At 43.6% G+C, this 26,137-nt stretch overlaps 1 protein-coding gene across 6 annotated transcripts in view; it reads left to right on the top strand.

Annotated features, from left to right (window-relative positions):
- Nucleotides 1-26,137, top strand: part of PRRC2C (proline rich coiled-coil 2C) — a 70,102-nt gene that overhangs the window by 19,708 nt on the left and 24,257 nt on the right. For 4 of the 6 annotated variants that reach the window (XM_050306315.1, XM_050306314.1, XM_050306311.1 and 1 more), the window contains exons 4-22: nt 1,613-1,719; nt 4,715-4,852; nt 6,825-6,991; nt 7,371-7,450; nt 8,382-8,515; nt 8,597-8,684; nt 8,956-9,088; nt 9,830-9,904; nt 10,641-11,268; nt 12,094-12,263; nt 12,859-13,105; nt 14,176-14,389; nt 15,036-17,399; nt 18,040-18,248; nt 18,858-19,012; nt 19,472-19,814; nt 20,286-20,371; nt 21,277-21,465; nt 23,723-23,974. In XM_050306315.1, coding sequence (XP_050162272.1) covers nt 1,613-1,719; nt 4,715-4,852; nt 6,825-6,991; nt 7,371-7,450; nt 8,382-8,515; nt 8,597-8,684; nt 8,956-9,088; nt 9,830-9,904; nt 10,641-11,268; nt 12,094-12,263; nt 12,859-13,105; nt 14,176-14,389; nt 15,036-17,399; nt 18,040-18,248; nt 18,858-19,012; nt 19,472-19,814; nt 20,286-20,371; nt 21,277-21,465; nt 23,723-23,974 — 5,779 coding nt within the window. The remainder of the gene's footprint in view (nt 1-1,612; nt 1,720-4,714; nt 4,853-6,824; nt 6,992-7,370; nt 7,451-8,381; nt 8,516-8,596; nt 8,685-8,955; nt 9,089-9,829; nt 9,905-10,640; nt 11,269-12,093; nt 12,264-12,858; nt 13,106-14,175; nt 14,390-15,035; nt 17,400-18,039; nt 18,249-18,857; nt 19,013-19,471; nt 19,815-20,285; nt 20,372-21,276; nt 21,466-23,722; nt 23,975-26,137) is intronic. The other 2 variants (XM_050306312.1, XM_050306313.1) reach the window with 2 other exon arrangements.

Here is a 26,137-nt window from a genome sequence, read left to right as displayed (position 1 = left end):
TGTGTTTCTGTGGCATTTCAACATGCTTGAAGTGCTGCAGTTCACATGTGGAGTGTTTTATTGTTTCTCTCACAAGCCTTGTGGATAAAGGGAACATCTTGGTAAGATGTTTGCTTGCTTTAGTCTCCTATTCACTGTGTCGGAGTTCACATGACTGAGGTGTTCCCTGTAATTAGGAAAATGAGGGGTTTTTGCTGCTTTCCTGAGTTGTGACTCATTCTGAGGGCATTCCCTCGGTCCCTTGCTCCTGGACAGTGCAGTCTGCTGTGGATTGATGGGATTAATTTAGCTCTTTCCCTCCTCCATACCCACACCTATAGGACAGTGCTTGGATAACTAAAATTCTAAGTGGCTTGGCTTTGAAACAGGGTAGGAATGCAAGGAATAGTTTCTTTAACAGTTATGTTCCTTTTTTCCCTTGTGTGTGATAAAAGTATAGCCGTGGAAGCTACAACTTCCCCAAAATCTGCTTAGAAAATGTGCAGCTGTAAGAAAGTACAACTAAGTGAAAACAGGGGAAAGAAAGGAGTGTTGGTTTTTTTTTTTTTATTACAGTAATCTTTGGAAACAAATTAAAAATGTGTTCAGTTATCCTTGTGAGAAGCCTGTGTGTTTCTCCCCAGTAATGATTTTCCTAAATGATGTTTACTTCTCTGTCAGTTCTCAGGCTACTGTGCAGAACCCAAATGGAACTGACTTCTCAGCCCTCAGAAATTTAGGATTACTTTAGGATCTGCTTAAAAAACAATTCCTTCCTGTGAGTTACCTGACATGGTACTGCACTAGTTATCTCGTTACTGGCATAGTAAAGTGATTTTAGACTGCAGGATTTGCCTCATAGTTCCTGTTTTATCAAAAGTCACTACTGATGAGCTGGAGGTCTTGACTTGTACACACAAATGCTATGGGTCCTCTGTTACCTGAATATGCAGATTTCAGAAAGAGCTTTTATTGAAGGAAGTTAAACAATATCACTGAATCTGCAGACTGGAAAGGTCTCACGTGCCTGCTTTTTTTACACTGGACCAAAAGATTGCTTATGCCTCTTCACTGTTAAGGTGCTGAGACCGAGACCATTTCTTAAGGCTTCAACTTCTCGGCCCCAGTTCCTGGTACTCCTGCAGCTTTTCATGATGTCTTTAGCTTTCCTTATCAGTTCCTCTTAGTTCCTAGTTTCTGGCACGTATTTGCCTTCTCTCAGTTCATGGTGGTCTTGAAGTGCTTTCCTCTAGTAATTCCTGAGGCAAGGGAACATTATTCCAAATAATGTCCTCGATGGTTGTAGATGGATGGTTTTTTGATTGTCCAATACACTACTTTAAAAGTTATAATTCAGTTCATGCCTGACTGTATTTTCTGCCCAGCCATTTTCATTCATTCCTCTCCACTTTGGGAAGTGGACTCTTGAAAGAACTAGCTAATTAATTCAATTTTTTTTGAACTGTTACTATAACAACTTCTTTTATGTAAGAAAATACTTTTTCTGCAGAAAAGTAGTTCTTGGTTGTTCAGCTGCTCAGCTCCCTCATTTCATTCACTTGTTTGCAGTCCTGACGAGCTTGTTCTGTGCTCACCTTCTTGTATTCACAAGTACCTTTGCTCTTCCCTGCAGACAGCCCGACGTGCCGCAGACACAGCCAAAACCTGCTGTTCCTGCTCCTCCAGAAGCAGCTCCTGTTGCCAAATCCTGGGCCAACACCAAGCCAGGTGGACAGGACGGTAAGTGCTGCTCAGGTGGAGGGTTCCTGCCTGGCCCAGCAGGCTGTGAATGCTGCTGGGAGAGACCTCCACACCCAACAGTCCTTTGAGGCCTGACCAGGCCAGGTGGGACTGGGGAAAGTTGTGGAAGCACCTTCCCAAGCTGGAAGGTGAGCCCGTGCCTGGTCGCTCTAGCTCCAGCGGGGTTTATCAGCAGGTGTGGCTGCTTTGTGAAGGGTTGGGGTAGCCACCTCTTCTGAATTGACAGGGAAGTGGTGGTGGCAGTGTAAAACCTCAGAAATCACTGTGGTGAGGGGGGAGAAGCAGTCAGTTCCTGCAATATCTACAGTTTTGGGCGTGGGAAGGAGAGCCATAAACACTTGGTGGTCATCCTGATCATCATTTTGTGCCAAGTATGTGTAGTTGTGTTTCTGTTTAAACACGTGCTGCAGCAATACTTTTGCCTTCATTTTATAGACTCCTTGGTTATTTTAGGATCAGTGATAGTGTTCAAGTAGTTTTTTTCTGGGGAAAAGGTTAAAGGTTTGTTTATCCATAATTGTATGAAAGGATGGAGAACTTGTTTCCATTGGTGTGAATCTTGGCTTAATCTTACATTACAGATGTAAGATCAGAACTGAATCTTCAGCAGATTTTTTTTAAATGCCTGTAGAGTGAGAGGTTACTTAGAATTCCTGTGTCTCCATTTTGAAAAATACCCTGCAATGTGTTTTGTTTCTTAAATTTGAGCATTGCAGACTGTCTGTGGCTATAAAATGGAGTTTAGGCTTTCAAGTTGAAGAAGTGGATTCTCTTCTGAATAGAGATTGTAAAATAGTAAAATCTGAATTGCATGGAGGTCACTTGTTAGACATTATATAGTTTAACATCACATATCTAATGATTTGGGGGTCTTTTTACACTAAGTATTAGAAGTGACAATCCTACATTCTTCATTTCTTGCTCTCCTCTCTGATGTTCAGTGCTTCTTTCATTGTCAAATGTAGGAACTTTTCTCCTTTAAGCTTTTACAAGATTTCTGTGGAATCCACGCTGATGCAAAGTGATCTGCACGCCAGCCTCTCTGCATGCGCTGATAAGATCATCTCCATGACACAGGAAATAGTGATTCGGCTCAGTGCCTTCCAAATGCATTTAGCTAATTATTTCATAGTTACCATGGCAGCTTGTGTGCCAAGCCCAGATGGCACCCTCATTTCATTCAGTTAATGCAGCAGCGGGTTTGCTGTTTCCAGAGGAAATACTGACTGTGAATTGGCACCAGCTGCTCGCTGTCCTCTGGTTTGAAACTCAGGATGATACACCTGTTGAGCTCGTGCTCTCCTGAGCTGCAGTTGGCTCTTAGAACCTGTCGTTTTTCAGGTGCCTTGTGAGTGTTCCAGCAGCCACTCAACCACTGCCTCGTGCTCTTGTAAAACTTGAGTGAGGCAACACTAAACCCTTCTCTGATCCTGTCTGTGGCCATGCAGAAAGGAAAGACTTCTGAAATGTAACAGCAGCATGAATTCTTCAGCTCACACATTGGCTGAAAGTTGATGTCAAATGCTGCCAAAATATCTTGGAATTCTTTAAGTCCTTTCTGAAGAACTGGCTGACATTCTGGCTGTTTCAGATTAAGAGCTTAAACACCATCAAGGAGATCACTGATGCTGTTACTTTGCCATTCAAACGTTGCTGTTTGCAGTGTAGACTTGAGCAGAAAACATTTTTGGAGATTGATTAAAACCCATGGATGTTGCATGGCCTGCGATCTGGGAAGGGGCTCCCTTGCCTGGCAGCCCATCTGGTTAGTGTGAGTGCTTTTCAGTCCTGTTCAGAGCAAGTCTTTGGGTGGGAGCAGCTCATGGGAACATGGACATTCAGTGTCCATTCACAAAAGACAGGTTAATGTGATCTGTAGTCTGTGAAGTCAATGAAAATTGAAAGATCTCAAGGCAGTTTGTAGGCCCCAGGATAAACAGTGGCATTTACTGTCACACCTTTACAAAGTACAGAGTGAGGAATTTATCCTGTGCTTGATTCCTAATAGTGAAAAAAACCCAACCAAAGTCCATTGGGATCCCTGCATTTTATTGTTAGGAATGATTCCTTCAGAGTGGAGGGAACAGAAGCTTTTCCGGTGGTTAAAGAAAGCACAGCTTGGAGAATGGGGGCTTTTGGATGGCCTGTGTTCAGATCCCTGTCTGTGAGTCTGCCCAGTAGTCTCTGTAGGCTGATACCATGTCTGTCTTAGCAGCCAGTAGTAAAGACAGGTGTAGGAACAGGCTGTTATTCAGGCTGTTGGAACAGGAATTTCCCCTCAATAAGATAATCAATGATTGGGCACTACAGTGCTGTTGATACAGGTCTGTCCATTATGTGAATGGGGAGGTGAAGAAATTGGTGCAAAGTAGATGCCAACAAAACCTCCTACAGAGGAAAACAACCTGTATATTTGACTTCCATACCAGGTACAACAAGTCTTAAATTCCAGTCTTGAGTTAAAATGTCAAGGGTTTTTAGAAATCAGGAATAGTTCAGTTTTGGTACTTCTCTCATAAGGTAAAAACTGTGGCCTTTTAAAGTCCTGAAGATTTATTATTAGAACAGCAGTTAATCAAGCATTGCAGTAACATAGTTACCCATTCTTGGGTGCACTACAGTTGTAGAATAAAAAGGAGGAAACCTTTGTCTGGAAGGAGTGGGGGAAAGTGTTTACAGAGCTGAGGAACTTCAGCTACTCCCCGTGTTAAGTCTTGTTCCATTGTCCTTTATTGCTGTCTGGTGCCTCTGCATCTCTCAGCCCCAACAGCTGTGATAATTGGTCTAGTAAATTTAACAACTCTGGTAGCAAACGTGAACGCTTTATGAGGATTGCTCGTTATTTATGTGAATTACATTACAGTAAACGAATGTGGCTTTAACATTCACTTTTGAAGGATGCGCAAGCTTCTGTTGCTCTCTGAACTGTTTTGACTACAGAAAGTTGTGACTTTGTGAATATCTTGCTGTGTAGGTCCACCTCTTCCAGTAAATAGTTACTTCCAGCAAGAATTTCCCAGTCTGCCGGCAGCTGGGGATCAGGAAAAGTCAGGTAAAGATAAAGATTCACCTGAAGATCTCCATGGATCAGGCCCCAACCTACGACCACAAAGTAAGTGTGTGCTGCAGATTTTGGTGTGACTGCTTGGATGGGTGTGGAACATATTAGAGGGTTACTGGGGCCCTGTACAACACTGATGAATGTATTGTTTTAACCAACACCCTCCTGCACTGAAGAAATGGATATTCCAGGCTTTACTCTGCTTTACTGTGTTCCCAAGGTGAGGAGGATGGTGTGTTTAATCCTTTCACTTCCCATTTTCCCAGTCTAGTCAGCACTCCCAGTTGTGCTCTGAGATGAGGAACGTTTGTTAGTTGCACAGTACTGGCATTTTTCTTCCTTTCAGCTGCTAGATGTCACAACAGCTGAAATATGTATTTAAGGAGCTCTTGTAATATTAATAATTATATAAGTCATCATTAGGGTTGTCCCCAAATGGTTAGTACTCATAAGAGGGGAGCCTGAAAAAATCCTGAAGTGGAAGCTTAATGTACAAAATACCCAAAGTGTGGATTGTGCTTTGAAAGGCATTGGCATCTTTGGTTCATGGCTGCAGTGCTCTGACCAGCTGGATGTAGGGAAAACAACCCAGAACACTGTTGGGTTTAGAGGTCTCAGGGAAGAAACACGTATTGCTTCCCCAGATCCTCATAACGGGGAGGCATTTGGGATTGTGCTTGTTACCAGTGGAAAACAAGATTCCTTTCTCCCTCAGAAGTTTGTTTTTGATGAGGTTTGATGGACTGAGGGTCCTGTCCTGCACTGTGGGAGGGACTGTCTTGTACCAGTACAAGGCACAAGGTGAACTGCTTTTAGAGGGTTTGGGCTCTCAGGGAACCCTTAACTCCTTTCCACGTTACATGCCCTGCTTTTCCTTCATGTGTTTGTCAGGTCCTGCAGACTGGGGCCATGTGCCTGTTCAGGTCCTTGTTGGATTTTGGTATAAAGAATACATTGTCAGGAAATTTGAGATGTGTCCAACACCAAATGAGGAGAACAGCTCTGCGTGTCAGTCCCAGCCTCCTGCAGGCAGTTACAGTTTTGGGCAGCACTGTACATGCTATATTAAGCCCTTCTTTCATGTCTGACAGCAGAGAGCTAAATGACTTGGCTGGTTCTGCCCCTTTAGCAGCTGTGCTCCCCAGCAAAGATAAGTGCAGGAACTGTAATGGATACTTAGAAGCATAGTTTATCACTCCTTAAAGGGTTTGTGCCTCTAAAGGAATACTATTTACAGTGTGTGTCTGAATTTCCTTTGGTTCTCATGGATCTGGGAACTACGGCTGAGTACTCTGTGTTTTTTTCTGTCCTGACCCCGTAGTCTGTAGGCAGAAACTACTAAAAGGATGGACTGCCTGGAACAAGTGATAGGTCATTAAAATCCCTTACTTTTCCTGGACTTTCTGCTAGACGTTCACACGCAGAAGTACAACCCTAATCACTTCTATTCCATTCTTATCGGGCAGAGATACAAGCCAGACTGGATATCTGGTTTCACTTTGGCATATACCTGTGTGTTATCTTTCTTTTTGAGCTGCTCAAGAGTTTCCTGTAGGCCTTTGCTGCTTAGGAGGCTTAATCTTTGCCTTGACTGCATCTTCACACTGAGTCAACAGCGGCCCACTTAGCACAGCTAAATCTGTTTTCCCCCTTGTGCTATAATCAGAATCCTTCGTAAATGGCTCTGTGTTTTGGAAGGTAGAGAGGGACAACTAGAGCAGTCCATGAATTTAGCACTGATCCTTCAGGAGCACAGCTGGATGTAGGGCTGAGGAGGATGAGGAGCAGCTTCTGTTTCCTCAAGTGGCCATTGCTTGTTTCAGTACTAGGTGTGAAGGTGTGTCTGCACAGATGGCTGTGCCACTGAGAACTGGATGGGAACAGTGTGTTTCTCATCATCCCTGTCTGTAAATCTGTAATACAAAGTCTGCTCTGGTATTTTCTGGTACTGATTTTGCCCATGCAGATGCTACTGGTTGGAGAGAAGGGGGTACTAAGAACAACTCTCCTGGTTCTCCAACAGATCAAGAAGCTAAGGAAGATGGCAGTGCTACAGCAGCAGAACAAAGCGATGGCCAGAAGGCAGGAGACAAGAGGGATGTGCGGTTGCCACAGGTCCCTCAGCCCAAGCTGAATGGGCAGCAGCAGCCACCCCTCTCATCTCAGTACAGAGCAATGATGCCACCTTATGTAAGTGATGGCTGCATGAACAGTTTTAAGCAGCAGGAGTTGATTATTGGCTGGTGTGATTTCCTTATGCCCCTTTCTCTTCCCTCCTTGAAATGCTCAGCAGCTCTGCTGGAAGGGTGGGATTGAAACCAGCACCTCAGAGGATGTGGTACCTGTTGCTGCTCCTGCTGTGCCAAGTTTGAACTTACCAGGACTTCATTAACACTTGTAATCACTTCACCTTGGTGCCTTGATGTCACACACTTCTGAAATTCAGCAAACTCTCTTTTGAGTGAACAGTCCTGCTTTACTTCCATTGGGATTCTTTTTATACTCTCAGTATGCTTAATGCAATTATACTTTTTTTAATGAATGGCTCCTATTTTTAAACCTTTTATAGATGTTTAGTCAGTATCCTAGAATGGCATATCCTCCTTCCATGCAAGGTCCAACAAGATTCCCCAATTCAGAGCCTAGCAGGTAAGAAACCTTGCAAGTGTTTGCTGTGTGGGTATGAACTCTGGGACTTAGTTTTAAAAAAATAAAGAAATTTGCACTGTCCCAGTGATGATTATACACTGAAAAAAGAACTGGCACTGATTAGTCTCCCCAGTTTGGCTTGTGTGGAGCGAGCACATGGAGTGATTTGTGCTTGACAACTCAACTGCAGAACTTGAGGAAATTCTGCACATTACGGGGGTTTTTGATTTGGAAGAGCAGGAGTCATTTAGGGATAAGTTTGAAACTTCAACCAGTATTTTGCCTGTCAAAGGACTCTTCCATTGTTACAGTGAAAGGAGTTAATTCCTGGTTCTCAAATCTAATGCATTACAAAATTAGTTTTCCTTCTTTTTGTGCATTTTTCCATAGCTGAGGAGGACTGTGCACGTGCATGAGGAAATAGGGGATCTGCTGGGCAGGAGGGTACAAACTGACAGTTGATCCGTGATTGGGATGAGGAGGAGGATAGAAGGGTTGAGAGGGATGACTGGGAGAACTGGAGTATAGGAGTAGGAAGATGGTACAGAATCCCTGACAGTGGGAAAGCATGAAAAGTATAAAGAAATATCTCCAGGGTGGATAAATGGGTGTTGAAAAGGATGCCAGATGTGTGCAGTGTGTTGTTTGAAAGCTACAGGGCGTGTGGTTTTGTGCTGTCAGCCGATGTTTGAGGTGTTTGTGGAGTGTGCAGGCAAGGCCATAGCAGCCAGTGCTCCTCTTCCATAAAGAACTGTCTGATGGTGTAGATGTCATCTGAACTGTGGTGGTCACACATGTAAAGGAGAGTTCTCATTTATACTGTGTTTGAGAGAACAGTACTGTATATTCCAAATAACTGTCATACAAGTTGACCTTTTCTCTAGTCATTTGTGAATAAACAGTGGCCTTTGTTTCTGTGTCCTTTTCTCAGAGGCCCAAGGGGAAGAGGCCCACCCTCCTGGTGTTCAGAACCCATCGAGCGCCCATCCATTCTCAGTGCTAGTGAACTCAAAGAACTTGATAAATTTGATAATCTGGATGCCGAGGCTGATGAAGGTTGGGCAGGTAAGAACATCAGATTAATGCTCTGCTATTTGTACACTGAGTGTTTCTGAAGGATTAATTGAACATCTATATATGCATCAGGTGCTCAGAGTGAGGTGGATTACACCGAGCAGCTGAACTTCAGTGATGACGATGAGCAAGGAAGTAGTCAAAAAGAGAAGGAAAGTGGGTGAGTTGGTGTTGCCAATTGGATGTGAAATACCACTTAACTAGCCTAGCTTTTGGAAAGACTGAATGAAACTAGTGCAGGTACTCGTTGCAGTAACATTTATTCCAGTAATTTAATACTGTATTAAATTGCATGGCTACCTGCAGACTCCAGTCAGCTGGGTGTGTAGTAGGAATTATCCCTGCTGTGGGCAACCACCGAGGCTGGAAGATAAATCACTAAATACCTGTGTGGAGTGCACATTGCATTTTTGTTATTTCTTTGCACGTAGTGATGAACAAACACCATCAAAAGATTCCAAGAGTCCTGATGACCAGAAGGAAGCAGAAGAACAGACAAGTGCTAAACCTGCTGCCCAGGTTTCCACAGCACCAGCCAAAGGGTCTTATGGCAAGCTTGATCAGGTTTGTGTGCTCTTCTTCTCCTCAGCTCTTCTGGCAGCAGCCTCGTCAGGAGAGCCCAACTCAGGTGTCTTTCCAAACTGTCAGGTCAGTTAAGGTTATGAACATGAGTGAAGGCAACTTTGCTGGAATGTGAGATCACTTCTCCCATCTCAGGCCAGTAGGTTTTATACAGACCATGCAGAATTCATCAGCTCACCCATTTTGGTTTCCTCTGGTAGGGGAAGATTGGCAACCACCTTGGTTTCTGCCTGCTACAGCCCTATTTTAATTTCTTTCCCCAGGTGTCTTGAAATGAGTGTTTCAAGGTCCCTCAAAGCACCTTAAAACACTCATTTCGCAGCACCAGGAAAAGCTACTGTTGACTTTGAAAATTTCCTAGAAATATTTCTTTTTGACAAGAGTAATAATGAAGATGGAGGTTGTGGGATTGGGTTTACTTGCATTTTCTCTCTGTATAAAGATCACATTGTTTTTTAAGGGTTGATGCTACATTGAATCTGAGGAAAAATGGTGCACTAACATAAACTCTTGACATTTGGATATGTGAATTCTTAAGTTGTTTAGCTCTCAGCACATAAAGTGAAAGTGGTTTTGCCTTTGTTTTGCAGGCAGATTTCTTTTGAATGCAGATACCTTCTTAGGTGTAGTATCTTAAAGCAGTAGAAAACAATAAGTGTAAAATTTGCCAGCATGGCTGGGGTTAGGAACCTGCTTAACCCTGGTACCTGTTTGATCCCACAGGATCGAGGTCCACCACAGCCTTCTATACATGAAAGAGGTGGCCCTGCTCTTCCTCCAAAATCTATTCTACCACCGGTAAGGAAGGTTGAAACTGTCCTTATTTCCTTGAGTTAAATTCTTAAACGCTGTGGCAGAGAGATTTAGACTAAGGAATGTAAAAAAATACCTCCAATAATAGTAAACCTTTCCTTTAACAAGTAAAATGATGATAGTGCTTGGGGACAGTAGGAATGAGACCCTAGCAGAGCCATGCTGCTGATTGTGAGGAACAACCCCATCTTGTAAGTGGCATGTGAAATGCACAGGAATTTCAAAAGCTTTTAGTTATCCAGCCCCATTTGGGAACTAGAGAGGACAGGAGAATGGGAACGTTGCTGAGGGCTGACTGCCAAGACAGGTGGGGAGATGAAGTCCCAAATGAAATGTGAGCTAAAATCTCTGTTATCCTGAGCTACCTTGAAATTCTTTGGCTCCTTGGGGGATTTTTGTCTGACATCTGCCGAGTCTCTGAGATTTAGAGCAGCCTGTAACCAAATCTAAAAGATGTTTGTCGTCTTTACTGCTGCTTTGCCTTGGTGATGGTGAGGAGGGGTGACATGAGCCCAACTGAATCTTTACCTCTCCCTTCTGAGCTCAGGTTGTGAGAGTCTGAACTGGATCAGGAAGGTGGGGGCTTGCTTTTGCTTTTTCTTCCAGCTCTTACTTTTAAAGGTGCCATGCAGATACATGTGCTGACAGGTAGTTGAAGTGTAACATTTCAGCTGGCTGTTGGCGTAACACGTGTTCAACTTCACTGGTTTTCATATTGCAGCACCCTCCTCCCCCTGATCGCCAGATGGGAAGGCAGGGACCCTTTCCCCCTAAACCTGTACCAGATGAAGATGAGATCTGGAAGCAGAGGAGAAGGCAGCAGTCCGAGATCTCGGCTGCGGTTGAGCGCGCCCGTAAGCGGAGGGAGGAGGAGGAAAGGAGGATGGAAGAACAGCGGAAAGCGGCGTGTGCGGAAAAGCTCAAACGGTTAAACGAGAAATTCGGCTGCGCGACAAAACCCTCCCGGGAAGACCCTCTGAAGGAGAGAGAGAGGGAGAGAGAAAGGGAGAGAGAGAGGGAGCGGGAGAGGGAAAGGGAAAGAGAGAGGGAGAGGGAAAAGGAGAGGGAGCGGGAGAGAGAGCGAGAAAAAGAGAGGGAGAAAGAAAAGGAAAAAGAGAGGGAAAGGGAGAAGGAAAAAGAAAAAGAAGAAAAAGAAAAACTGGATAAGGCAAAAGAACAAGAAGTGGAGAAAGAGAAAGAAAAAGAGATGGAGAAAGAAGAGAAGGAGGATGAGAAAGAGAAAGAAGAGGAGAAACCAGCACATGAGGTTCCTGAGCCTGCAGAACCTGTGGCAACACCTGCAGTAGAAAAACAAGAAAGTGAAACCAAGAATAACAAGGAAGAAAAAGGTATCCTTGCACACAAGTGGGAGTTGTCCTTCTTAAGCTGAGTCACAGAGCTTAGTTGTAGTCTAGAAGTCTTAATTTTCTTAACTAATTAACTTAGTGCATCTAGACCATTTATTTTCCCAGCACATTACAGCTGATAACTGTCCTTTGAGCTAGACCTGTTTGCCCAGCTCCTCAAAAGATTAGGAAATTAAAATAGGTTCTGTGATTTAGGCTGGACTTTGAGGAATACAGAAAGAAAAGCAGGCTTTCTTCTCTTCCTAAAGAAGGGTCAACCACTCGTGCTGCTTCAAAAGCAGTGCAGATTATTTCAGCTATTTTGTTCTTTCAGCAAGCCAAGAGAAGTAGACACAAAAGGGCAGCTATTTAAACATGGTGCATTTTTTGTAGTGGAACTTGAATGCCACAAGAGATCCGTTAGACTGTGCTTAGTAAGGTTATGTTATCCTTTAAATGGATAAAATGAATTCTAAGCCAAGCCTTGGTTTGTAAAAAAAAAATTGATTCAAATGCACTGTGATATCATTAATACACGACTTCCTAAATCAGGTTACAGTTCCAACCTAAATGTCAGTCAGTGATTGATTACCCAGTGTATTTGAGTTTAAAAGGGACACTGAGAGATCTGTTAACAATAGTGGTCTCTTTTGAGGGGTTGTTCATACCTTTTTTATTTTACCTTTGTTGATTTTAGAAACTGAGCCTGTGAGGTTAGAGAAGGCAGACATTTTAGGACAACATTCTTTATCTGACATTGTGGTAAAGTTGTCATAGTTTTAAGATTCATTCTTGTCTCCCACGTGTTGGGTTTTTGTTGTTTTTCAGAAGACCAAACAGTCTTTACTCGACAAGACAGTGGTCGGAATGAGAAAGAGGTGTCACAGGTGGCTCATGAGAGTGAGCCGGATTCGGGATCTCAACCTCGTCCTGCTGTTTCCTCAGGCTATTCTAAACAGTTCCAGAAGTCACTGCCACCAAGATTTCAGAGGCAGCAGGTAATGAACCAGTTCATTAAAAGATGGAAACTCATTTAAAGAATGTCTTCTGCTTCATTCTCAGTAAGAACATGACCACAGGAGTTTCAGAAAGCTTTAAGTTGTTGGTTTCCAACTTCTGTAACATCCATAGTATTGGCAGGAATTGCATGAAACGCTTCTTGAAACTTCCAAGATACAAAAGTGAGCAGAAGGCAAAACTGTCCCACACTGACATTGTCCTGTGGTTGCCTGTGAAACCAGGGATCTGATGACTGATCACTGTTTCTGCAATTTTCCTAGAAGGATTTGACACTCACAAATGTGAGTTGAACTTGGGTCCTGTGGTCTGAAGAGCCCTTTGCATTAATGACATGCATGAAGTACAGTTTGTTCTGTGTCTCAGCTGGACACCAGTAAAGCTGTAGCTGTTTTAAATCATCCAGTCTGGTTTTCTCCCTTTTCTCCTGGTTCATCCTGATAAATGTTTGCAATTAACTCAGAATGCTTAGTGTCCTAGAGATAATTGTACTACTTGTTTACAAGGGTTATTTGAGTTCTGCTTGTGTCTTTCATCTTAACAGAGAGTCCTGTAATACTGTTTTCTCATGTGCAGGAGCAAATGAAGCAGCAGCAGTGGCAGCAGCAGCAGCAAAGTGTCCTTCCACAGTCTGCTCCCTCCCAGCCTTCCAGTGGCCCTGTCCCACCTCCCCAGCACAGACCCCTTTACCAGCCCATGCAGCCACATCCTCAGCATTTGGCTTCCATGGGCTTTGATCCACGGTGGCTCATGATGCAATCCTACATGGACCCCCGGATGATGTCAGGGAGACCTGCAATGGACATGCCTCCTCTTCATCCTGGTAAATCTGGAAGCATTTCTTCGACTGTTGAATTTACTTGGGTTTGAAATAGGAGCCTTTCCCTAACCACACTTTCTTTAGTGAATGGGTTGGTTTCTAAGAAGAAACCTACATTATTTTATTGTTTGAGACAAAATAGATTTTAATCATATGTGGCTAAAATGGTAGTCCTATGAGAATGTATCCCTTTGACTGTAAAGTAAAATCACAGCTATCACACTGCAGCCACGTTAGTGACAGTTAAGATGATTCAGAATGTCAGCATAAACCTTACTTTGTTACAGATAGCAAAGCTGGCATGAGTTAGGTTGAACTGAGAGAAATAGTGTGTTTACCATTTGTGTTCCATTACATGTTAGCACTTGGCAGTACATTGCTTTCTTTCTAAAAAAACCCATACAATTTTGTTACTTTTATATGACATACTGGCAACTCTGTAGTCCTAATAAGTTCATGATTTCAAATTCCTGGCACTAAAAAGTCTGTTTTAATTTGTGGAATGGCCATCTGATTTGCAGTTCGGAAAGCTGTTTGGCATAAATAATAGAAGTCTATCATGTAATGTAACAGATACCTGCCCAGCTAATGACCAAGGGAATGGATATCCTCAGTGAGTGCAGGGAGTGAACAGAGGAAATGGCAGGCTAAGCCAAGTCAGTTAAAGCTACAGAATGTCTTTAAAATGTTACAAAAGAAAGAGAGCTGGAGTCCTTAATGGAGTACAAAAAATCACCTCTGCATACACCCATCTTGCCTTTTGCCATTGAGAACTTAAAGCAGAAACTTCATCCATGAAGGTCTGCAGAGCTGATTCTCCCCATTACAATGAAAGCAGACAGATTTTTCCTTTTGTTGGTGCATGGGGTGTGAGTGTGGAGTATGATTTAGTCATTCCGAGGTCAGCTGGCAGAGAATAGACATTTGGTTTTGACACTGGAGGGTCAGGAAAGGAGAGCGGAGGGGAGAGAATAGCATTGCTTTGTACCTCCTGATAGGCTGTGTTTGTATTGAGGTAGGTTTCTTTGCTATTGTTAAACTTGTTCCAATTGTTGAACTTAACTCTGCCTCAGGAATTATGCCTCCCAAGCCACTGATGAGAAGAGACCAGATGGAGGGGTCAGCAGCTGGTTCGGATTCCTTTGAACACATGGCTCGCTCGGCACGGGAGCACACGGTCCCTCTGTCAGAGCCCCGCATGATGTGGGGGTCAGACCCCTACCCCCACACCGACTCTCAGCAATCCACTTCTCCTCCCAAAGTGCTGGAAGAACCTGATGACTTGAGGTAAAGCCCGAGTTGGGTGCCACTGCCCCTGAGTCACACAGACTCGCACGCTTGGCTGTGTAAAAGCACAGTTTGATCTGACTGGGTTGTGGCTGCTCTTCACACACAGCTTGAGAGGGGAGTTGTGACTGGGGGATGCAGTGCAGTTGATGCTGTTGTGTGAAACAGAAGACACCCCTGCTCTGTAGTGTGGTGTAGAAAGACAGTTTATCTCTTGTTTAGGACCCTTAGCCTAATCTCATGAATGGTCACTGCCATATTTAGAATTTTCAGTTTTGTAGAACACTCCTGCAGTGTCGTCCTTTTCTCCATCTGCTCTCAGTTCACCCCGTATTAGAGAACTTCTGTCTGATGTGTATTTGTTTCAAAAGTGGTGTGTTCAGTTCAAGTGGTATAAAGCGAGACAGTCACTTCTGACCTTTCCTATTTGATGGATGGTCAGGAAGGCTTTTCTTCTATGTCTTAAAAGTATTCAAAAATTCTTTTTGCGCTGTTGCTGTCTGGGCAATACTTGGGAGCTTCATTTAAAATTATTGCCTGTTACTTCCTAGAACGATTCCTGAACAGAAAGTTATTTGATTTGTGAGTATATGTTGAATAATTTTTTTTCCCCCCACACTAACGTTCTTAATTGCTTTCTGCTTAGGCCTGAAACACACTTGGAGCAAGAACGAGTTGCTGTCCCTGCCAGTGCTTATCCTGTAGAACACAACCAGTTGGACTCTCATCCAAAGACAGAATTCTTCAGAGAATCAGGAGAGGTGGAGGTACAGAAGTTCCCAAGCAGGCCTTTGGAAGACGTACAACCTCTCCCAACTGACACACCTAACACAGCAGTTAACTTTGAAGGAGTGAATGAGAAAACTACACGTAGCTCTCCAGAAGAATTGATGCCTGTGGGGGAAAGTCACTCTTCACTGAAGAGAAGCATTTCCCATGGTTCAAGTCACTCTCTAAAATCAGAAGATCAGAGGAATGAAACAGTGGCAAATATCCCTAAATTAAATAACAGGCCTATTGAGACAAAGGAGACAATTGAGAGACTGGAAATCAAACCGAAAAAAGAAATTTTGATCAGTAATAGAACATCAGAAGGACCAAAACCTGAGAAAACTTTCAAACCTAAGTCTGAAACAAGATGGGGTCCTAGGCCAGGCTATGGCAGGAGAGACGAGGGTGGTGATAGACCAGTCAGAAGATCAGGTCCTATTAAAAAGCCTGTGCTTAGAGATATGAAGGAAGAGCGTGAACAGAGAGAAGAGCGTGAGCAGAGAAAGGAAAAAGAAGGAGAAAAGACAGCTAGTGACAAACCAAGCAAACCTGAAAAAAGTGACAAAAAGGAAGCACCTCAAGTGCCACTGCCACAGGCTGAACCAGAGAGATCTGCCTCCAGCAGCGCTCCTCTGGCTAAGAAGATAACCCAGGATGCTGCTCCGACCCCAGCGAACCAGGAGGGCAGTCAGCCCGAGCCTGCAGCTAAGGCTGTGGTGCAGCCCCCCACAGCTCCAGTCCAGCAGCAACTCCCAGCTGCCCAGCCAGCCACTCCCCAGCTTCCCCCGGCCATCCCTGCCCCCCTGCCCGCCCCGCTGGCAGCACAGCCACAGCCCCACCCGCAGCCACCCGCTCCTGCCGGGAAGGAGGAGAAGCAGCCTGAGAAGGTGGTCAGCAAGGAGGTTGTGGAGAAACCACGCTTAGAAACCAGGCCAGTAAAGAGAGAGCCTGGCTTACCACCTAGGACATACTGGAAAGAGGCCAGGGATAGAGACTGGTTCCCAGATCAGGGGTACAGAGGCAGAGGTCGCGGCGAGTATTACTCCAGAGGCCGTAGCTATAGGGGTTCTTACGGGGGGCGTGGTCGGGGCAGTAGAGGCCATAATAGAGAGTACCCACACTACAGAGATCCTAAGCCTAGAACAGACCATGTGCCTTCAGGGCCTGTCAGGCAAAGAGAAGAGAGTGAAACTCGTAGTGAGAGCTCTGACTTTGAGGTAATCCCGAAGCGGCGGCGCCAGCACGGTTCAGAGACGGACTCTGACAGCGAGGTGCACGAGAGCGCAAGTGACACTCTGCTGTCAGACAAAGACAGTGTCATCAAGGGCAAGCACCCAAAGAGAGAAGAAAGAGCTGATGGCAAGAAACCTCCAAAGCCCCTGTCATTCAAACCTGAGAACAATATCAGAGTAGACAACAGATCTCTGGAGAAAACATACATAAGAGATGATGACAACAAACCCAAACCAGGATTTCTCCCTAAAGGGGAACCTTCTAGACGGGGCAGAGGGGGAATGTACAGACGTGGTGGCCGGGATCCGGGTGGGCGTCCTCCACGCCCATCCACAATAAGGAGACCAGCCTACAGAGACAATCAGTGGAACCCAAGGCAAACAGAGGTCATTAAACCAGAAGATGGGGAACCTCCAAGACGGAATGAGCATTACGGTCCTATACCAATTGATAAAAGACCTCCAAAATTTGAGAGAAAGTTTGATCCAAATAGAGAGAGGCCACGAAGACAAAGACCTGCTCGGCCTCCAAGGCAAGATAAACCACCACGCTTCAGGCGTCTAAAGGAGAGAGAGGCCGCATCCAAGATAAGTGAGGTGGTAACCAGCTCGTCAACAAATGCCACAGTTACCAGTGCAGTTAATGAGCCCTCCAACCCTGCTCTGGATGTGTCAGGAAGTAAGACACCAGACTTGTCCAACCAGAATTCCTCAGATCAGGCAAATGAAGAGTGGGAAACAGCCTCGGAAAGCAGCGACTTCAATGAGCGGCGGGAGAGGGATGAGAAGAAGACGGCAGACGCGGCAGCACAGGTGGCTGCCAAGGCGGGAGAAAACGCTGGAGCTCCGAAAAGGGAAATAGCCAAGAGAAGCTTCTCTAGTCAGCGACCGGGAATAGACCGTCAAAACAGACGGGGCAACAATGGGCCAGCTAAACCAGGGAGGAATTTCTCAGGGCCCAGGAGTGAAAGGCGGAGTGGTCCTCCTCCCAGAAGTGGAAAAAGAGGGTGAGTACCAGCTGCTGTGAGGAGGCACACGTGGTCATGGTCTTCTGTTGACTTCTTGTGGTTTCAAATCATAAGCAGTTCATTTAGATTTGTAGAATGGTAGAAAAAAGAGTAAGGTTAACACATGCACCCATGGCTCTGTACTTTTCTATTTTTTCTGTTTGTATACAGACACTTGGAACCTGAAGCTGAGAGCAGTGTTCTCGTATGCACAATGCTGTAAATGCCTAATTAAAAAAATGGCAGTGCTGTTTCTGACTTGAGCTATGGTTCTCAAGATTTGGATGAAAGCAGAAATGTTCATGTGAGCAGTTTTGCAGTTAATATATGAATTGCTGCATTGCACTTCAGTTCAATCACCTAACACAGACAAGCATGTTGAGAAATGCTCGTCATTTAGGTTAAACTTTATTGTCCTGTGTGCTGATTTTGATGGGAAGTTTGACAGGGCATTTGATATTTCCCCAAAACAGCTTTTGTTGTTGAGCTTCTCGTTGAGGAGCTGAAAGTAAAAATCTGGATCCTACTAAGAAGTTGCACAGTAGACTCTTACAGGCCTACAGAGGGATCTGAATTAGACTGTTGGGTCCTTCCTGAGTGTTCCCTGTGGCTTAATTTTTGAATTTCTTTCCTGAAACAGGCCATTTGAAGAGCAGGCAGCCCCTGTGGCTGGTGTTGACCCCGCCAATGGCAACTCTGTACATCAGGAGGATGGAAGTGCTGCTGCTGCAGGACAAAAGAGCACCAAGGATGCAAGTGGCAAAAAGAGAGAAGAACCGAAGGCTGGTCCAAAGAAACCGAAGGAAAAAGTGGATGCCTTGTCTCAGTTTGATCTTAATAATTACGCAAGTATGTATTGCTAATATGCTGATGATTTTTGGTAGTCCTTGCTAGTTTTGTTGCATTTAGAGCTAAATGTTTGAAAACTTAACAAAAAAGGTGATTTTTTTAAACCACCAAAGTAATTGTACACTTGAGCATTGCTAGCTTTGTCATATCTAATTAATATGTGTGCCTCTAAGAGTTGGCAAATGTCATTGTATGTTGTTATGTACAGATAAAAACAATTTTGTACAATCATCTAATCTTAACTTCGTCATTCGTACCGTTCACCACCTTCTCATAATTTAGTTAACCTTCTTAAGTAAAGGCAGTGGGATGTCACCGATAAGCTTAGAGCCAATATCCAGGAAGGTTTTTCATTATTCATTGTTATGTTTTAGTTTATATTCCCTGGAGAATCTAGTACTGGAACCTCTAGTTTTCAAGTTCTTAAATATTAACTCCTTGTCTTCAAGCTCAGCAGCAGAGCACTTGGCAAGCAGAAGTTTGCCATTGATCAGGGCTCCCATCTGTGTCTGTGGGGCAGTAGCTTCCACTCCAAAGCCAATTTTGGCCTGGTGCGTTGCACCTGAAGCTGTTAAAACAGCAGCATCTATACCTTTCCTTTTCCTATAGGTGTTGTGATCATTGATGATCACCCTGAAGTGACAGTAGTTGAAGACTCCCAATCTAACTTGAATGATGATGGTTTCACAGAAGTGGTGTCTAAGAAGCAGCAAAAACGCTTGCAAGATGAAGAGCGCAGAAAGAAGGAAGAACAAACAGTGCAGGTACAAGACCAGCATTTATAGTGGGGAAAATGCTACTCGCAGTACTGGGAATGTTGTTAAAGTGTGCAGAATCTTCCTTCCAAAGAAACTGTATTTTCTCCATATAAATATACCTAAACAGTTACATTTAATATTAAAATTGTTCGGATCTAGTAAATAAAATTAATGTTTATTTAACCATCTTGAGATTCTGTACTTTTTGATGGGGGCACTGTCGGGCAGGTGGAATTGGCAAACTGAAACCACCGCTTTTCGTACTGTGATGAAGATCTATCCTATTGTTTGTATATTGGTTGATTCCAAAAGGAAAATGGATGAGAAATCGTTGTTACTGTGATTAAATACTCCTAAAAAAATAAACTTCCTTAAGATTGGGGTAATCAGTTTGCTTTTTGCGATGAGCAGTTGGTGTCTGTGCAGACTGTCAACTGTAAGAATGAAATGGGCTTCTGCTTACAGGTTTGGACCAAGAAAGGATCGAGCGAAAAAGGCCGAGGTCAGAATTCCAAGCTCCCACCCAGATTTGCCAAAAAGCAGCAGCAACAGGCAGCAGCTGCAGCTGCACAGCAGGCACAAGCTCAGACTCAAGCCCAGACACAGCCCCCGTGTCCAGCACAGTCTCCAGCTCAGCCCCAGGCTCCTGTTCCGACACAAAGCCAGGCTGCGGCAGGGACAGCCAGCACGGAGTACACCGTGTCGGGCAAGGTCCTGCAGAACACCCAGACCCACAACGGTCTGGGAACTGAACTGTGGGACAACAAAGTGCCTCCTACAGCAGTGCTGAATGACATCTCCAAGAAATGTAAGTGGTGTCTTCTGGATTTGGGGGAGTGGGGGCGTGGGACAAACATTGTAGTTAGAGAAAGCTGATTGCCACCTGTCTCTCCGGGTGTGTTTTTACCTGCAGATGTATTTTGCACAGAGAATAGAGGGCAGCATTCCCACGTGCAGCTTGGTAACAGCTGAAAAGAGGGTTTTGCAGTATAATATTACTCAGTATTTTATGTTACCATGTTCTTCATTCACAAGCAGTGAGCAAACTGTCACTCCCTTCAGGAGTCTGTTTTGTCAGGCTTGGTCATGCTTCCAAACATGATGATTGCCCCACTTGAAAGCAGCTAAATTGGTAGCATATAGTTAACTGTTGAATAGGTTAATTAAAGCTTATTTAATCAAGACATCTGTAATTTAATTCTCAGTCAGTTGATAGCTTTAGTTGAATGTATCTGGAAACACTGAGGGGGGGCTTAACTTTCTTTTCTTAATTTGTCAGTGGGGCCCATTAGCCCACCTCAGCCACCTTCAGTCAGTGCCTGGAACAAACCTCTGACATCTTTTGGTTCAGCTACATCTCCAGAGGTAAGAAGGAAGGGAAGAAGAGTAACTGTGTGTGAAGCTCACCCAAGTTATATCTCACTGGGATTGGGTACAGATTGTCAGTTTACTCAGGTGTGCCTTGTATGTGTCAAATTCCATGCAGTCAGGGGATAGCACAGAAACATGGGATACAGGCTGGTGCATGGGAAAAGTGTTCTGTTGATAAAAATCCAGCCTTTCCCAGATTTTATTGATAGCTGTTATTCAGTGCATTTTTTTGAGGAAAAACACTGTGTAGTTTGCATGTGAACACTTGTGTAGAGTTCGGTAGTGTAGACAAACAGGATGTCTCCAAGGAACTAAATGTTGTTGTGTTCCTTAAATTGGAGATGCAAAAAGCAGTAAATGCTTTATAACTGTATTATCTTTTCTTATCCCATGGAGTTTGCATAGTCCTAAATTTTACATTGAAAGTGCTGTGGTTTTACTTTCTTGGTCTTAATTGTTAAAAACTGCAGGAATGTGAGACAGCTGTCTTAGGAGACCATTTTAACTGCATAGCAGATCTGGAAATATTTTTAAATTTACTACTGTTCCTCTGGAATTGAGCATTAAGTTTTGAACTTCCAGGAGAATGTTGTGAACCCGACTCTGCATGTTTTGATACTCTACTTGTGCCTCTTGATCGTGTTTACATATTTCTTCACTGTTTTTTTTCTTGAGCTTGTATAAACAATACAGTACTTGAGGAGGAGGAAGTGTACATTCAGACATTGTTTATTCTTGCAAATCTGTTGCAGTCACAAACAATACTTTTGCTGGCAGAAGATAAAAGTACCCTTTTAGTGGTTTTCAGCTGAGCATTCTTTGTGCCCTTTTCTGAACTGCAGTCATTGTATTGATACAGAAATTTTTCATGATGAGTTAAATGTTTACCTTTCAACTAGGGGACAAAACCTGGACAAGAAGGTGGAGTGGATCTTGGTATAGAAACTATTCAGTTTGGAGCCCCAGCTTCCAGTGGCAGTGACAATGAAATTGGCCCTGTACTTTCTGAGAAGTCCACGGACAAGTTACCAGAACCCAAAGAGCAAAGACAGAAACAACCTCGGGCTGGACCCATCAAAGCACAAAAGGTAAAAGGTCATAATTTCAGTACGAACTTGTAAACTTAGGGAAGTTCAGCCAAAAGGAGATTACAAATAACAGAACATTAATTCAGTTAGGACTAGACCCATAAAAATTGCATTCTCTTTTTATCTTTCCTAAAACTGAATAATACTAATTAGGTAATCAGACTTATGTCGGTTTAAAAAAAAAAGTTGTTGGTTGCCCTTCCATAGGTGTAGGGGTTCCATTTGATCATCACCATCTTACATTTCCATTATTACCCCCCGTAAGGAGGAATACTTTCTCCTTTTGTCATTTAGATTACACTAACAGGGATCTTCCATGTTCATGAAACCTACATTTCTGTTATTTGCACCTCCAGTGCACAGTAATCTGGGCATCACCACCACTCAGCACCAGCTTCTAACTCTAAAGAGATGGTTACAGCAGCTAAACTTGGCTGGTGACTTTTAGAATCAACCATTTCAGTCCCTCTTGGTTTCTGAGGGTTGGCAGCAGTCCTGGTGTAATTAAAGCCCTTTTGTCTTCTGAGAAGACTGGGTGTTTCTTTGTGTTGCTTGTTTGGTTTTTGGTGGTTGGTTGTTTTTTTTCCCCCCATCCCAGAAAAGAGCTGAAATCTGCAAGTGTGATCACACACAGAATGAATTTATCTTCTGCTGGATGAGACCCTGAGTGGGATGGTGCAGTTAATGGCTTTTATTGCAAACTATAAAACCCATACAGCAGAGAATATGCAGTAGTTAAAACTGCTGCTGAATTGCAGTAACCCATATCTCAGATTTACCGCAGCCTGCCTAAAACTGCCCACATAAAATCACTTACAGATACTGGACTCTAAAATTAATTAAGGAGTCTGCACGGTGTAGAAAGTTCCTTTTTTTCCTGCTTTTGGTTATAGATATCAAGAACCCTGCAGGTTTTATTGAAAGACATGTGTGACTAAATGGTAAATTAATTGGAGGTTAACATTTCTTTGCACTTTTGAATGAGGGGGCTGTAGTCCTTTGACTGTCTTGATGGCAAAAAAAGTCCCAACAAACAAACATTTCCTACACACCCATCACACCCTGTGGTGATATTGTTTGCTGTGAAGCCTAAATACAAGCTTATGCTCAGGATTGGAGGTTGGCATTGAATTAATATGGGCAATGTAGGAGGATCATACTTGAAACAAAGCAATTTACCGTTCTAAGTGTGACCTTAAAGTGCCTGGAAGTATTTCAGCCTCTGTAAACTTATTAGGACAAAAATTGTTTGGGTGAGGTGGCCTGATGTTCCTGTTTGCAGCATTTCAGAGCTCAGGCATTTGCTCCTGCTTTGTTTCCTTCCTCCCCCCCAAAGCCAGTCTCTGCTGGCCTCCCGAGGGTACCCAAAGCCTTTGGGAAACTCTACCCTGCCAAAGCCATCACAGTGTAGAGAGCCTTCATCTACTGCTGAGACAGCTGCTTTGTGTTTATAGACACAATACCAGCAGCTTCTGCCTGTCCACTAGCAAAGCTGACGGAATAGGATTTTAAGGACTGCCTTTAAGGAATTCTTGTTCTGCTCAGTAGTGAAGCGAAGTCAGAAAGGACATGGCTATTGAAACAGCAGAGCATTCAGGCTCCCTGAGGCCCTTCATTCTGCTTTAGTTTAGCTGCACAGAAAGGAACTCTGGAATTGCAGCAGCGATTCCAGCTGTGCCGTCTGCGATGGAAGGCAACACTTGTGCGTAGGTGTTTTATTTTTTCTGGATATCCCCTTAGTGATCAGTTCCCAGGGGAAAATGCTGCCAACATCCATATGTCAGGATAACTCTAAATGAAGGTAGGGTCTTCGGTTCTGGTTTCCTTGGGGCCCCGTAAATTCCTGATTCTCTGAAATGAAAATAACCTGTGTGTATACACAGTCATGTGGCTTCTGTATTTTTTTGGTGCTTTTCTGTATTTTGTGCTTTTCTGTATTTTTTTGTGTGTTTGCCTTGTAAGGACAGTCAAGCTGACTTTCCTGTGTAGATTTTAACTAGATCTTATTTTAGTTGAACTCTACCACTTCACGTTAAAAAATGTATTGCTCGAAAACAAGGGTTTAAATTCCTGCTGTTTAAAATTAACACATTTGAGGGACGTATTGCCAACGTAGTGTAAAATGATTTTTCTGTTAGAAAATGCTTGCCCTTCAGGAAAGCTTTGTTATATTTAAACACTTAGTTTAAGCATGTCAGAGTATTGTTGACTAGGACATAGCAGGGAAAACATCACTGACAAGTTAACACTAACTTAGCTTCCAGACTTGAGTCCAGTAGAAAACAAAGAGTATAAGCCTGGTCCTATTGGGAAGGAGCGTTCTTTAAAGAACAGGAAGGTGAAGGATGCCCAGCAGGGAGAGCCTGAAGGACAGGAGAAGCCATCTCCCACCTCTGTCAGAAGCCCAGAACCTGTCACTACAAAGGAAACCAAAGCGACGAGTGAACTGAGCACGGAAATAGGAACGATGATATCTGTATCTGCTCCAGAGTTTGGAACAAACACAAAGGTAAGGAAACTATTGACAAATTACTGAGCACTATGTGTAGAATGTGATTGCAGTGAGGTAATTGTAACTTGGTGGTAGTTACCTGGACAGCAGAGCCTGCTGAACCGCAGATATGACCTATTGGTACTGCTTGAATAAAGCTCTGCAAGAGCAGTAGGAAATGTGCTGTCTGTCACAGCCTGTGCAGAGCCCAGCTGGGGAGGTTTCACACTGTCCTCCTGCCACATGGATTCCCATCCCAGCACTCAGTGGTGGTGCCACTGAAGCCTGGTGTAGGCAGAGCTTGTAAGCTCAGATAAATGTGATGGATGCAGGATGACTTCCAGCAGAGAACTGGAGTGCAGTAGTGTGAGTGATTGCTGGTTGAGTGCGTGGATGACTTGAAGCTGTGAAGTAAGTGCTCTGTTCTGTGAAAAAACAAACCTCTAAGCTAGGAAAGTGCTAAAGCATCAGATAAGGCTTGTTCGGTTTACCTAAAGGGTCTGTTCTTCAGGTCCTCTTGGCTTGGACACTGTCAAGGTATCCCTGGCAGAACTCCTTCAGGATGCTGAGGACTCATCGTAGTTGTCTGCACAGAACTACCCTGACTTCTTTATAACTGTTCAGCAGCGAGATGGAGACTTGCTCTCAGTATTCACTGCTCTACAGCCCAGCTCTGAGCTGTGTGCACTGATAGCACTGGCTGAAAAACATCCCCAGAGGTGCTGTCCTTTCTGCCCAAGGGCCTGTGTGGGGACTGCAGCATTGTGTCCTGAGCAAGAGCTGTGGCTGTCATCTCTCAAATGTAAAAGAGCCACACACTTGAGTAGCTACTGGTTAACAGTTACACCTTCTTTGGTAAAGGAAGAATGCTGCTTATTTGTTTAAAAAGCAGTTTTGGTTGTTGCATGCTCTGTCAGTCATTTTAGTCTTAATCAGAAATCTTCTGATGCCATTAAGGAAAACTGATTCCCTGCAAAGGTTCCTTTCCAAGTTGAAGAATCTGAAATGTGGACCACTCACAACTGATCTTTGTCACCCGCAGCTGGAAAAAACCAAAAGCACAGGGCAGCTTTGGCAGCTTTTTGCCAAGGTGCCATGCAAGCAGAAGATGCTGTGTTCTCTCAAGGAAGTGTTGTTACAGTGTTAGGGAGGATAATTGTGTCCAAACATGGTAGCTGTGAACTTGATTTTTGAGTGGAATGGCAAATACTCGAGAAAATTCAGCACTGGGATTTCTCATCCTTCCTACCAGTTTCTGTCTTGTAAGTAGATTGAGTGGTTTATGTTCATACCAGAAAAGGACAAAGTGCCCATCTTGTATGAGAATCAGAAGTGTAGAGCAGTGAACAGCAGCTTGCTGTGGTGTTTGGTGGGAAGGCTGTTTGTCTGCATCCTGTGCTTTCTTACTGTCTTTCCACCAGAGCCCAGCATGGGAGGAGATGCTTTTTCTAAGCCACACACAGAATTGGAGACATATCTTTGATTGCTGCAGGCTAACTCAATATAATCGAGTAACTCTACTAAAATCAGCAGAATTTACTCTCTACAATTGTATTTTTAAAGCATGAGTTATTCAGAAGGAGAGTCAGGATTTTTTGCCTGTCTAGTCTTAGTTAAACATGGCTTGCCAAGGTTCTTTGAACTACCCCAGAATTAAAGCACCAAGATTCTGTCTTCTGGAAGGAGGACCAGAGTGAAAGGAAACTTTCCAGTTTGTGTTGTATATGAAAATTTCCAGTAATTTTTCCTCATCAGTTCTTTGCTAAAAGAAACCTGTAACAATTGGCCTAAATATTCTAGTCTTAACAGCACCAGGTTTGTTTTCTTTTGAATTCCTATGTCTTGAGTAGTTCCTGGAGCATCAGTAAATTGGTTTTTTCCTAGGAAAGAAGTAATATTTTATATTTAATTCTCTGGAAGTTGATCCAACAACCTGCAAATTTATTGGATAAGGTAACTTTCATCTAGATTATGCAGGAGTAAACCTGCAGTAAACCTTGCTACTTTAAGTGGCTTTTAAAAGGGTTTCAAATACTGTTCTGACCTTGGAGTTCTTGTGTATTGCAACTGCTTTTTCTTACCTTTGTACTCTTTCTGTTGCTCATTAATGATGGAAGAAGTTTGACATCTTTAACCTGTTGTTTCAGTGTCAGGTGTTGAAGTTTTAGCAAACCTTCTCTT

Source organism: Myiozetetes cayanensis, unplaced genomic scaffold (genome assembly GCF_022539395.1).
Source record: "Myiozetetes cayanensis isolate MyiCay16 unplaced genomic scaffold, myiCay2020 scf12, whole genome shotgun sequence".
NCBI lineage: Eukaryota > Metazoa > Chordata > Aves > Passeriformes > Tyrannidae > Myiozetetes > Myiozetetes cayanensis.
The sequence above is the reverse complement of the archived record's forward strand: the minus strand, read 5'-3'. Positions and strand labels throughout refer to the sequence as shown.